Source organism: Papaver somniferum, chromosome 5 (genome assembly GCF_003573695.1).
Source record: "Papaver somniferum cultivar HN1 chromosome 5, ASM357369v1, whole genome shotgun sequence".
Taxonomy (NCBI): Eukaryota; Viridiplantae; Streptophyta; class Magnoliopsida; order Ranunculales; family Papaveraceae; genus Papaver; species Papaver somniferum.
In genome coordinates, this window is record NC_039362.1 from 205,160,072 (window position 1) to 205,173,172 (window position 13,101).

Consider the following 13,101-nt stretch of genomic DNA (forward strand, 5'->3'; position numbering starts at 1 on the left):
AAATGAGAAAACCATTTTTTCTTAAATCAACAACAAACATGGATACGTATGAAGAAGAAGGCTAGAAACATCATGTAAAATATCATGTTGAAGGTTCAATACTAATTAGAGAGACGATTGAATACATTCAACGCCATTAACGTCTCAGAATCGGTAGATAATATAATACTTTATCTATCAATTATACCTTACTTTCTAAATAACGCGCGATTGGGGGATATCAAAACTAATTGGGGGATATGAATTACTTCCCCCAACCAAAGGTGTCTGTTAAGGGGTGTTTTTTGGGACGAAAATACTAAAACACCCTTCCCTCAAAATAAAAATTAAAAAACTTAAAATCAAAAAACAAAAACATATCCCCCATTTCCATCTTCACCTCTTATTAATCTCTTTTAAGGTTAAGGCTTTGAAACCTAAATATTCTCTACTTCCTTTCAAATTCTAGATTTTCCCCACTCCCTTTCAAATTCTAGATTTTCCCCACTCCCTTTCAAATTCTCTTCTCCTTCTCTGCCGGCTCCTCACTTTGAAAACGATTTTTTCTTTTACATTCGGGAGTGATGAAGACCATGCCGGAAGTGATGAAGACCATGCCGCAAGTGATGAAGACCATGCCGGAAGTGATGAAGACCATGTTGGAAGTGATGAAGACCATGCCGGTATAGATGAAGACCATGCAGGTATAGATGAAGACCATGCCAGAAGTGATGAAGACCATGCCGGTAGTGATGAATACCATGCCGGAAATAATTCTTTTTTACATCGCTGGAAGTGATAAAGACCATGCCGAAATTGATGAAGACCATCCCGGAAAATGATGCCAGCACGCTTGGTAACTAACATTCAACGCCGTAACTTGATGCCGGCATGCTCGATTGAAATCTATCAATGCCGGTATTCAAAGTGAAAAAAAAAACAAGTTTCCGGATACTTTACATCATGTGCCGACATAGAAATTTAAGCATCATACCATGCCGGTAGCAGTACCGGCATGCTCGAAAATCAACTTACTGTACCGGCAGTAGAAATCTATCAAGGTCGAACATAGCCGGGAGGCGCTATGCCCCCCGGACCCCTCAGACCCCCTGGATAGCGTGCCGACATAGTTTTGGTAGAATACTGTGCCGGCTTCAATTCAAAATGGGGGATAAGCTCTGTGCCGGCATGAACGTGGTATGAATACCATACCGGTATGGATGCTTCCGGCATGGTATTCAAACCACGTCCATGCCGGCACCGAGCTTTTTCTGTTGCAAAAATGGTGGATTCAAAGGGGAAAAAAAAATCAAATTTTCAACCTCTTAGCAGCAATTCTCTCTTCACATTCATCCTCCATTTTCACCAAAAAAAGTTCCCTCCCAAATATTTTTTCCCTCCTTCTACTCTCACCCCACTCACCTAAATTCAAATAAAAATACACACTAATCATTTAACAAAAAATCTTAAGATTTTACTAATTCTAATTAACCATTAAATCTAATTAGTGAGGGGTGGATTAGGAATTAAAAAAATCATTAGATAAGGGGTGACCCTGATTTGATATTTGGATCCAGTTTTTGTCTTTTTCCTCTATCCCCCAATTAGTTTTGATATTCCCCAATTGCGCGTTCTTTTTAAATAGATAAGCACAATCGGTAGTCTCGTGATATTCATTATCTACCAATTATGATAGTAGCCCCAAATTCAAATTTTTTGAAAACTAGTAAAATTTTGAATTTCTCTATTTTAATAATCGGTAGTTTCGCAATGTTCATTATCTACCGATTGTGGTAGTAGCCCCAAATTCTAAATTTCAAAAACTAGTGGAATTTTGCATTTCTCTATTTTCACAATCGGTAGTTTGGTAATATTTATTTTCTACCGATTGCACAATCGGTAGTTTCATGATGTTCATTATCTACCGGTTGTGGTAGTAGCCCCAAATTCAAAATTTTCAAAAACTAGTGGAACTTTGCATTTCGCTATTTTCACAATCGGTAGTTTGGTAATATTTATAATCTACCGATTATGCAGTCGGTAGTTTCGTGATGTTCATTATCTATACCGATTGTGGTAGTAGCCCCAAAATCAAAATTTTCAAAAACTAGTGGAATTTTGCACTTCTCTATATTCACAATCGGTAGTTTCATAGTGTTCATTATCTACCGATTGTGGTAGTAGTCTCAAATTCAAAATTTTCAAAAACTAGTGAAATTTTGCATTTCTCTTTTTCACAATCAGTAGCTTCTTGATGTTAATTGATTACCGATTGTACAATCGGTAGTTTCTTGATGTTAATTATCTAACGATTATGGTAGTTGCCCATATTCATAATCTTCAAAAACCAATGGAATTTTGAATTTCTCTATTTTCACAATCGGTAGTTTCGTGATGTTTATTATTTACCGATTGTGATAGTAGCCCCAAATTTAATTTTTTCGAAAAAAATCAAAGAAGAGAAGAGAAGTCATAATGGGGCAGATAAAATTGACACTAGATTACCAATTATAAAAGGGCATATAAGTATTCTAACCATTAGACATCCCATAATCACACCTGTGGGATGAGAGTAAAAAAGTCGTCCTAATTCCTTCGGGGTCGCCCCTAAAAATGATAGGGAAAAAAGCCTAATGGAAAAAGTTCGTACGAAAGTTTAAGTCTTTTTTAAACAAAGGAACACATATATTACATAGAAGAGTTCATTACATCATTTTCTAAGTAAGGAATTAACAAAGCAGATGGATTAGACCACTATTCTCCACAAAGATGATGCTTCCTAGCAGCCTTGGCTAGCGCATCAACAATTTTATTACAACCCCTATAAACAAACACACAAGACCACACAACATTTATAGTATTACATATATGAACACACTTCTTAAGTAAAGGTTTATTCTGCCAAGGAGGAAGAGAAGATTGATTGTTTATAGACCAACCATTAAAAGTCGCCATTTCCATTGCATCCAATAAAGCCCATGCTTCTGCCTGATGAATATCAATAGCTCTTCTTACTGTTGATTTTCCAGTCACATATTGTCCTGCATCATTCCGAATTATTATACCAATACCATCCATTAATGAAAGAGGACTGTAAGAAGCGTCAATATTAATTTTCAAGACATTCAACGAGGGTGGCTTCCAAGTATCATTCACAACAGGCCTAACAGTAGCAGAAATACTTGATGCAACATGTATATGATGTTTTGCAATATAAAAATTAACTTGATGAATGACAGAAGTATGTTAGGAGAAAGGTTAGAAAATGTTACATCTATGTTTCCGGATGCATAATACAAACTATAATGTGTATGACAATGAGGGTTACTATGGATGTTTATCTGAGAGTCATGAGATTGCGCAAGCCTAAGTGGCTAAGTCATTATCGGTACTCGGTAGGATGTAGAAAACTTATTACCTAACTACAAGAACCTAATTTATCCCTATCTCAACCAATAATCATCTAAAGAAATTTGGTAATTTGCTGTGGGGGGTGATATTCGTTATCAAATGTTTTTAAGGATGGATGTTAATGGGGCTAGCATATTGCAAGAGGGTGTACCAACGCAATATCGGCAAATATTTTGCCTTATATGAATTTTTGTTTAGTGCCTCGTTTAGCTTTTTTTTTTTTTTTTTTTTTTTTTTTTTTTTTGTAATTTTATGAGTCGGAAATAGTGTCTATAAATTTGTCTTATGTCTTTGGTGTCATTTTTAGCCTAACTAATACCAACTTATTTGGGACAAAGATGTTTTGTTTTCAGTTTTCGGTAACAGTGGGAATAAAGTAAGTAACCGATTCTTACTGTACAGTTAAATATGGGTAGTTTTAACAGTTTTACTCATCCATCACTATTCCAAAGAATCTATAAAAAATTACTAGAATGAGTAAAAATGTAAGAATGATGCAGGAATTTAGGTTGCACAGCTTCCCAAGCAGAAGCAGAAGTAAAGTTGAAGATCTAGAGGAGTTGAAAGTCAAATTTCTTTCTGAAACAAGATTACTACTGCCAAGATCTAGAGGAGTTGATGATGATGATGACCCTTGAGATTCCATCATCTAGATTCTAGGTAGAAGAAGAAGTTAATCAGCAAGAACATTATACATACTACTGCTAAGATGCAGTTAGGGAAGTTAACAGTTGTTCTGTGTTGTGTTTGGGTAGTTACCATTTTTTATGGTGAGATGTTTGCATTCTGGGTTCCTTCATCATCATGCTCTTGGCCTCAACTACTACAAGCAAGTAACAATAAGGTTAGTAACAATCAACACTTCTCCTTTGTGTGTGTATGGATTCAGATTCTTTCTGGATTTATATTGATTCATCTGAATTGAACTGAATCAAGATGGGTTAACTAATTAAGTATGATATGAGTCATGTGACACTCAAAATTTGTTTAGACACCCTGTATTAGTAGTTATGATTGTTCTCAAATGGCCAATTTCTGTTTTACAGAGTTCACTAGAGGACTTTTTTTTTAATTGTCAATGATGAATTAGACTCATATGAGAGATTTGTAATTCTTAGTTAGAGCCAGACTTCCAAGGCTGATGTTCCTTGATGTGTGTATCTGTAGCTGATTAGTTGCCTCTGACTACTTCAATTTTTCCTTGCATTCACCAAGCTAGATGACAGTTAATTTGGTGATTAGCTGTGGATTTGAGATTTTAGACACCTATAGTTGAAGGTTATTTAGGTGAATCAAGAGTACAGTTTCAGACAGATATTCAGAAGAAGTGGAAGGTGAGGAGCTACTAGATAACTCTTTTGGGGTGGATGTAAACATCTAGTAGTGAATTGGCAGTAGATCACAGAAGTGTGCATCCAACAATAGGTCACAGTGGGTCCCTGTTCACTATTAGATGTTGTCATTCACTCCAAAAGGGTTATTACCTCCTCTCTTGAGTTTGTAGTCCCTCATAAGTAGATGATTGTATTTCATAGTGGTTTGTCTTCTCAGAATTAAGTTAGAATTGAGGAAAGAATGTAATTTTCGTTTACCCGATGGAATACTTTAAGACCTAAGGTTGTTTAACTATACCATCACATAGGGAGCATATTATAAGAGGATCTGTTGTAAAGCACTTCAAATTGACAATGTTAAAAGTCTTTCGAAGCATACAGCATAGAAAGCTAAGCATACTGGCATTAAAGGTGAGAAGAAGCCTATTACATCTTTAACTATTTTTCTAGGAATAGCATGTTTCTCCATTCCTTCTCCAAATCCAGTATCCTATGTCCATGCTAACAAGCCCAATACTACTCCCGATCTCTTATAACATCGAGTTAAAAAAACAACAGCCTTTCTCCTTGGTGTGTCCTCCTGGTATCCAGAAGGTGGAAATTCAGTTAGACATTCTCAGTTTTGGCAGGTATAATTTCCTTTCACCATCACTGTGTAGTGGGTTTTTGTATTATCTACTCTCTTCTGTGGAACCTTAAAACAATGTAGAATTTAATTGTTCTCTTTTTCTGTAGTGAATAATTGCTTATGGTTCTTGCATTGAAATTTTGGCTCAATGGTTGTACACCCCTCTATAGGACTATTGGTTGTGGAAGATTTTGAGATAGAATCTCCTCGTCTTTGTTACTGCGTGACAGATTTACCCTATATAATTCGCAATCAGTGTGTTCTTGGTGGTTTGACGTTACTGGTATCTCTTGGTCACAACCTTAGTTTTAGTCATTGGCGGTTACTAGTCATGGTGGTTCACCTGTAACTTTGATGATGGTCATTTTCGGGGAAAAAAAATTTAAGTCAGTAGGAAGCAGCCTTTCTTAAAGTTACTAAAGTGGGATAGAACTTTCTGGTAAAACTTTCCCCTACGCTTCTTCATATGTAAACTTTGCTGATTTTGCTACTTAGAAAACAACTTGTTACATTAAGGTTTGATTGTTAGTAGTCTTTTTCCGAATAAAACAGCTGGAAAATTCTGGATTCATTTTCTTGACCCTTGTAGGGAATAGACCAAAATATCATGTTTAGGATGATTGGGTACTATACATACAAATGTTTAACTGTAGCTGTATGCTCTTAAAGTTAAAAGGGTTCTTTTTTTTTCCTTCTATTTTCCAATTGTTTTGATGGTGTGGTGAAATTCCAGGCTGTGCTTATTGTTTTTTAGAGCGTTATATCCCTTAACTATCTCTCAAAAGTTATGAAAATTTCGCAAAACATTGTCCTGCAACTGCAAGTCTGTACAATACTTTTTTTTTGGAACTTGTGGTCTCTGCTTGTTCTTCTCATGTACCATAAGACATTATTTTCGATATGGCTTCTTGTTGCACCATAAGACATTATTTTCGATATGGCTTAAGTTAGCCTCTTAATAATATTGATCTTATCTATTAGTGCAGGTGACCCATGACGTTGGTGATCATGTGAAGGTTGCTGTTATTACTGATCCACAGGTAAGTCGTATTCGTATTCTGTCTTGCTATCTTTTTGTTTTTATGATCTATTGTAATAACAATGTCTTATGTCCCGCTTGTAACAGCTTATGGACCACACCTCCCTTGCGCTTGCTCCCAAATCACTTGCTTTGGAAATTGCACAATTCTACACAGACTTGTACATGCGGAGATCATTTCTTACTTCTATATTGCCATTCAAACCTGACATCATTTTGTTCCTTGGTGATTATTTTGATGGGGGACCTCATTTGTCAGATGAAGAGTAAGGCATGAAACTAGTTACAAATGGCTCTTCTTCGATTAACAAGTGTATAGCTTGATTTAAAATGTTGCGTGGATTAAGCTATATGGGTATTATGTATATTTAGGCTGCACACGCTCTTTCTATGTTTAACATAAACTAGGGTGTCAAAAAACAGATAAAGACTACTGTTCTACTTGTTGAAATGTTTACCAGGTCGGAGTGGAAATTGATGTATGTATGTCGGAAACCTGTCATGCCAGTAAGGATAGAAGTGAGAAATAGTATCCTTATTGATGTGATTTTAAAAAGTAACAATCTCAGCTCTCCAGCATGATTAATTAAAGGATCACATAAGCTTTTATAACGAAAGCAATATGTATTTTCCTCTAACTATATGAGTTTTCCTTCTCTGCTAGTACTTGGAATTAATTCTCTATTTATTAATAGGTGGCAGAATTCATTGAGTCGCTTCAGGCACATCTTTGGTCTGAATCACAGAGGAAGATTTTCAGATATCCCAAAGTATTACATTTCTGGGAATCATGATAATGGCTATTCAGCAATCCTCTCACGAAATCCGAAGGTAATACATCTGCTGGCTTAGCGCAATTTGTGACGTGTGAGAGCTTCATTTATAGCTTCAGAAACAATCTACTGTACAAAGAGAGTCAAACCTATGATTCAAGAATATGGTTTCTTGCCTTATATTTCTTTGAAATTCTTGATTAGTTTCTTGTTTGTGTTGTCATACAGGTTCTCGATCGCTATGAAAAAGAATTTGGATCAAGAAATTATCGCTTTGCTGTTGGTGAAGTGGAGTTTATAGCTGTTGATAGCCAAACTCTTGATGGTATGTAACAAAACTATTGAGAATTTAATCAATTTCCTAGATTGAGGATGACTACTATAGCAAGGATGGATACCATCCTCACAAAGTATAACTTCTCTAGGTTGATTTCCCCTGCATCATAGAATTATGTAGAATTCACTAGAACTCCATATTTGATCTATGTGGTTAAGATAGAATTTATTTCCAATGTTCCGCTGAGGATGCTGATTGTTCAGATGTGTCGCCCGCTTTAGATCCCGACCATCTCAGCGACATGTTATCAGGCACTAACAGTCCGAGCTACATAATCCAATGTCTCTATTCTTAATTCAGAATGTGAAGACTGAATAATGAACATGCAGGGCGGAAAGAGGGAAATCTGACTTCCACCACTTGGGATTTTGTCAAAAATGTTTCTTCAGGTATGTAATGACGAATCTTAAATATGTTGTTCGCCCTATGTTTGATAAAAAAAAAATTTGTAAATCTTTTGTTAATCATGTAGATGTTGCGGCAAAAACAAGGGTGTTACTAACACATATCCCTCTGTACCGACCCGATTGGACTCCTTGTGGGAGTCACCGTTCATCCCCAATTATCAATCAGGTACGCAATGGGGTCATAATGTTGTTGTTCAAGCACACTCTTCTTGGTCTCAGTCAATCATTTCCTTCTACCAGATTCCTATAGTTATGTAATATTCTGTGTATTTTTCATCTCCAGAGGGTTTCTCGTGCTTCAGACCAAGAAGTAACGTAAGCTTCTATCCTGTTCATTATCTTTTATATGCTTCACTCGCAATGTAAAATTCTAAAGCGAGCCTTCTGGACCCAGTAATTTTACCAATATTCTGCTTGAACAGGTATCAGAATTATCTAACTGAGGAAACATCACGGCTTTTACTGGACCTTATCAACCCCGTATGTTCTCTCTTCTTCTTTGGAACTCTCATGGGAATGTTTTAAACAATTTACACATTTCCCTAAAATTCAAGTCATTGAATCTTCATGGATAATACAAATTTAAAAATATCTTGATCACCATTTCCAAGACCCTCATTTTGTTGTTAAATTTGGTTTCTCTATCTGTTTTTATTGGTTGGTAAATTAGTATTTTGAAGAGTTTTGAACTTCAGTCATGGGTGTCAATGCCCTACGACTTTACAACTTTACTTGAGAGGCTGCTCCTTTGGTTTACTTTTTAAAAATAAATCTCTTTTTGATTGAACCGGGAATAAAATATATAGATAAATGGCAAGGTCTAGGAAGCACTTCTTGGGATGGTTTTGTATTTGTTTATATTTCTGTTGGTACCCAAAAGTTGTGATTTTAACTCAGAAGAAGAGTTATTTATTGTGCACAGTAGTTTGGATACCTACCGAGAATTAAACTAATAAAGAACAAGGCCAAATTAAAGAGTTCTGAAATGTGACTAATGTAGGTACTTGTTCTGTCTGGTCATGATCACGATCAGTGTACTGTAACACACCAAACACGTCGTGGCCACATAAAAGAGGTAAGCACATTGTTGTTCTTTGTTGAATAAAAACAAAAACAAAAGATGTTGCTTTTTAATAATTTTTACAACTGGCAGCAGTATCTGATTACGTGGTTGCTGCAGCATACTCTAGGGACAATAAGTTGGCAACAGGGAAATTTGTATCCATCTTTTATGCTATTGTTTGCCTCTAAGAATCCCATACTCTCAAATACATCGGAAGATGTGGTATCAACCTGGCTATGTTTTCTTCCAATGCAAACACACATTTACATATGGTAATCCATCAAGACAATAATTTATATCACATGCAACTCTTCTTTGGATACATATTGTTACAGAATTTTAAGTCTCTTATTCATGTCCATCAGGTATGCATCTCTCTTCATTCTTACAGTACTCGTGCTTCTCCTATGGCCGGCACACGGTTTGGTTGTAGGGGGTCGTTATATTGGTTGGTTGGGGTCCATGTGGAAGGCATTTATTAGTAGTGACCTATTTAGGGGTGCAGGTAAAGAGAAGGACCAAGAAGATGAGAACTGTGAGTATGAGATGGTCTGGGATGCAGAAGGATCCATGCATCTTGTCAAGAAAGTGTCGATAAAGTGTAACGCTGCAAGTTCAACTGACTCAGAATCAATGGCAAGGTAAGTCCACATGTCTCTCCATCTGTTTGTATTCAGAATGCAGTTTTTTGTTGGATTCTGATCTTAGGCGAGCCGGCTACCTATGTTCTGTTGCAGGGGCAGTGCTGTTCTGCGACCAGTGGCAAAGAAGAACATCTCTCAGGAGGTATCTGTTTCTGTAGAGATGAACAATGCAGATACCCACATGGAAGAGGGAGGCACGTCAGTTTCGCAGGGTAGATTAAATCAGTCGAAGAGAAAGTTGGTCTGCGGGAGATCGGTTCGAACATTAAGGTTCCTTTTAGCTATTGCTGTTGTAAACTTGCCTCTGTATATGATGTTTCTGGCCAAAGATTGGATTGACTAATACTGTACGTGAGTTCATTTACTATTTGCGCACGAGTCACTCTTATGAGCGGTTGCAGACAAAAATTACTTTTGCAGTTTTGCTTTTTGTAAGAACTTATGAACTCTTCATCTCTGAAGATTCTAATAGCTGGCAGTGATGAACCAGCTAATACTTGGCATTATTAAAACAAGCATTCTACCATGAAAACCTTGAGAGATATTACACATTATCTCAAATTGAGAAAGTACTGTTCAGAAATTAAACCATTAAAGAAGAACACAGAAATGTTAGAGAACTTAACTTCACGGTAGTGACGGAAGCTTGAACCAGTCGAGCTCTTGAGGAGTAGACTTTGACCAATTGGGTTCAATCCAAGTGTAGTTTCTAAGCCAGCCTTTTGTGCCACAAAAGTTCTTAGCAAAATCCCGACTCTGAAAAGAGTGATAACTACCTGTTTCAAGTGAATAAAATAAAACCCCTTCACCATTCAAACATAATCTAGGGAAATATACCTTGTTCGCCATCCGACTATTCGGAGCTATTGCTGAGAAACAACTAATATCGTAGATGAACAACATATGCTTCCCCAAACTCTCAACTTTAACCCATTTCCTTTTAGCAAAATCCAATCTAAAGATTCTAACTGGCATTTCAGAACATCCTAGTTTCACTAACAAAAGATCACCTCCGCATTCTGCCAAAAAAGTTGGATATGAGTCCTTAAACTGTTGACGGGCTTCCTCAAGGACTTCCCAATTGTAGCCATCATTCAAATCAAAATTTCCCAAAGCTCCGTCATAACCTACACAATAGAATTCCCCATCAAACAAGATCGGAGTGTTACGTATTGGCGAGGATGGCGAGAACTTCTCTTCATCAAAATAAAAAAAATCCCAATCCTGGCTCCCCCTTTTAATGCAGTGGATAGACAATTCAATTTCATCATCACTTGTCGGCCTTGCCTCAATAGCGAAAACAACAGTCAGAAGAAGTCGGTATAGAGGAGAAAGAAATATCGGACCTGTAATAACACCCTGGAAAGTCAGGAAGTTTGATGATCTCTCTAGTGAAGGGATTGTAGAAGAATAATTCATCCTCTCTTGACATTAGTAGCCAGCTCCCTTTCTGAAAACGTATTGTGGCATCTAACAACAATTCTGAGAAGTTCATGAGGTAGTTCTCATTATCATGCACCGGGTTCACTAAATTGTAAACAGTGGAGCTGTTATCTCCAGAGAACAATAGCCATGGGGATAAATTTGTGGTTTCTAAGATCTGGGTAGAAGTAAAGGTAGTCTTTACTACAGGCATTATCTGTCGATTGGATTTACAAACCGAACGAAAATGCACATAATCCAATGGGTGCAGATAACTTGAAATCAACACCACCATATCCTCGTTAAGAATACCCCAACATCTTTCTTCTTCTTCTTTTTCTAATTCGAGTGCATTGAGTCTATAAATCTAATTGGTGCTCTCATTCTTTAAGATGTAATCATGGTTTTCTTCATTAATACTCAACTTACATTCCTTTTTTCTCTGTCCATCAGGCAGCACGATCCAATCAGGTGCAAACACTGGTTCCGACAGCCTCAGACACGGCGAATGTCATAGCACCCAGCACCTTCGACTTCAAATTTGTACAACCCCAGATTCGCAGGAGAGGTTTGAGATCCCATCGGAAGGAAGAACTCATCGAGTTGGTGAACAGGAGGAGTGCAATACAAACAACCCCTCGCGAGTCCCAACTTGGCAGCTGAGCAGCAAATTCTGTTTTTTCTGCCCACAAACAAAACATCATCACCTAGACTACTCACCAACTTCCACTCCATAAATTCGAAATCCAACCTGGTTATACATATAGCGATTACTACCCTCTCGGATCCTCTAGCATTGTAATTCACATGTATCATGTATAGATCATCTTGACCTTCCACAAAATACCTTTGGCCCATAATAGTGTCCCTTGCAGCTCCATGTAATGGAACAAAAGTGCGGTCATCTACCTGGAACACCCTCATAGAAAGGGACACATTATCATTATTATGACTATCTCCAACTTGATGTTGCTTTTCGATCTCTATGCAATCCCCATTGATACCCAAAGCATATAACTTATCTTTAAAACAGTGGAGGTACTCAACCTCGCACATTTCTCCATTAATTTTTTCGGAAAATAATTGGGTCCTCCAATGTTTTTCTCCAGGGTGGCAAAACAGGAAAGTGTAAGTATCAAGGTTTGACATTGGTTGATAAAGAACTAAAACTAACGGATGATCATTATCGTTACTAGGAGGTGATGATAACACACAATCAATCATATACTCGCCATCAGGCTCATAAGTAATCCATTTGAGTAGACTTGGCAATTGAATTCTCTCGAATGTTAAAGGGTTCCATAAAAAACAATCTCCATAATTCCAATTTGCTGGGATTGAATTATCCTCATCTTTAACATCACATAGGATAATTAACCAACCTTGATGAGAGGGTTTCTGCCAAAATGTTTTTCTACTCAACTCTGGTATGAATTTTCTATTATTTTCAGGTTCAAAAATATTATACAAAGCATGATTTTGCTTACCTTTTCCATATGGAAATACAAGCCAAGGAACCGAACATTGTGATTCTAATGATGATGATGCCGTATCTTCCATCACGCAACAAATGGAGAGGCCTTTAGGTCTTCGATTACTAGACTGGGAAATTGGTAGCACTGAGTTCGCCAAGGTACCGAGAAAAGATTAAGGGAAGAAAAGAATGGTAACAGTGAAACTGAGAGACGTTTTCTTTGTTTTCTAGGGTTTCTTTCAGAATTCAGATGGCATAAAATAGGAAATAACGGTCGTTTCGGGTCAAGCAAAACAGCAAAACCTTCGGTTGTGATGGATAATTTTCTTGGGAGGAAGCTATGTGATGGCCTCTAATTGTTTTGCAATAATTAACCGCATTATCCATACCCATCTTATGGGTAGGTATGACATGGCTGTCAAGTGTCCAAGTGAAAATGCGTCACTGTGGTGCATTATCAGTGGCTTGGCCAAAGTGTCAGATATGCGAAGTGCATGTCTGAGTTGCAGCTAGACAATGGCATGTGCCAAACAGGGTTTGGACATGGCCAATGATGCGAGATTAGTGTCAAGAGATGCCAAATGAGTTTG

General features: G+C 37.2%; 2 protein-coding genes across 3 annotated transcripts; one reads left to right on the forward strand and one right to left on the reverse strand.

The window, feature by feature from the left end:
* Positions 1-3,891: 3,891 nt before the first annotated feature.
* On the forward strand, positions 3,892-10,184 carry LOC113284402 (uncharacterized protein C630.12-like). The gene is made up of 13 exons (XM_026533847.1): positions 3,892-4,234; positions 6,339-6,392; positions 6,479-6,657; positions 7,087-7,222; positions 7,393-7,489; positions 7,831-7,890; positions 7,974-8,074; positions 8,192-8,223; positions 8,331-8,388; positions 8,909-8,983; positions 9,089-9,243; positions 9,337-9,612; positions 9,709-10,184. Exons 1-13 carry the CDS (start codon positions 4,100-4,102, stop codon positions 9,956-9,958), a joined length of 1,608 nt encoding a protein of 535 aa, XP_026389632.1. The 5' UTR covers positions 3,892-4,099; the 3' UTR covers positions 9,959-10,184.
* On the reverse strand, positions 10,065-12,784 carry LOC113284403. 2 transcript variants are annotated; one of them, XM_026533848.1, is made up of 2 exons: positions 10,453-12,784; positions 10,065-10,371 (listed from the first exon to the last, which is right to left on the reverse strand). In XM_026533848.1, the coding sequence occupies exon 1, from the start codon at positions 12,595-12,597 to the stop codon at positions 11,533-11,535; it is 1,065 nt and encodes a 354-aa protein (XP_026389633.1). In that variant the 5' UTR covers positions 12,598-12,784; the 3' UTR covers positions 10,065-10,371; positions 10,453-11,532. Both variants share the same exon structure in this region, with proteins under 2 accessions (XP_026389633.1, XP_026389634.1).
* Positions 12,785-13,101: the final 317 nt, after the last annotated feature.

Coding starts and splice junctions, on each gene's coding strand:
- LOC113284402 (XM_026533847.1), top strand. CDS start 4,100: ATGCAGTTAGGGAAGTTAACAGTTGTTCTGTGTTGTGTTTGGGTAGTT. Junction 8,389..8,908: donor TACTGGACCTTATCAACCCC/GTATGTTCTCTC, acceptor TGACTAATGTAG/GTACTTGTTCTGTCTGGTCA. Junction 8,984..9,088: donor GTCGTGGCCACATAAAAGAG/GTAAGCACATTG, acceptor TGGTTGCTGCAG/CATACTCTAGGGACAATAAG.
- LOC113284403 (XM_026533848.1), bottom strand. CDS start 12,597: ATGGAAGATACGGCATCATCATCATTAGAATCACAATGTTCGGTTCCT.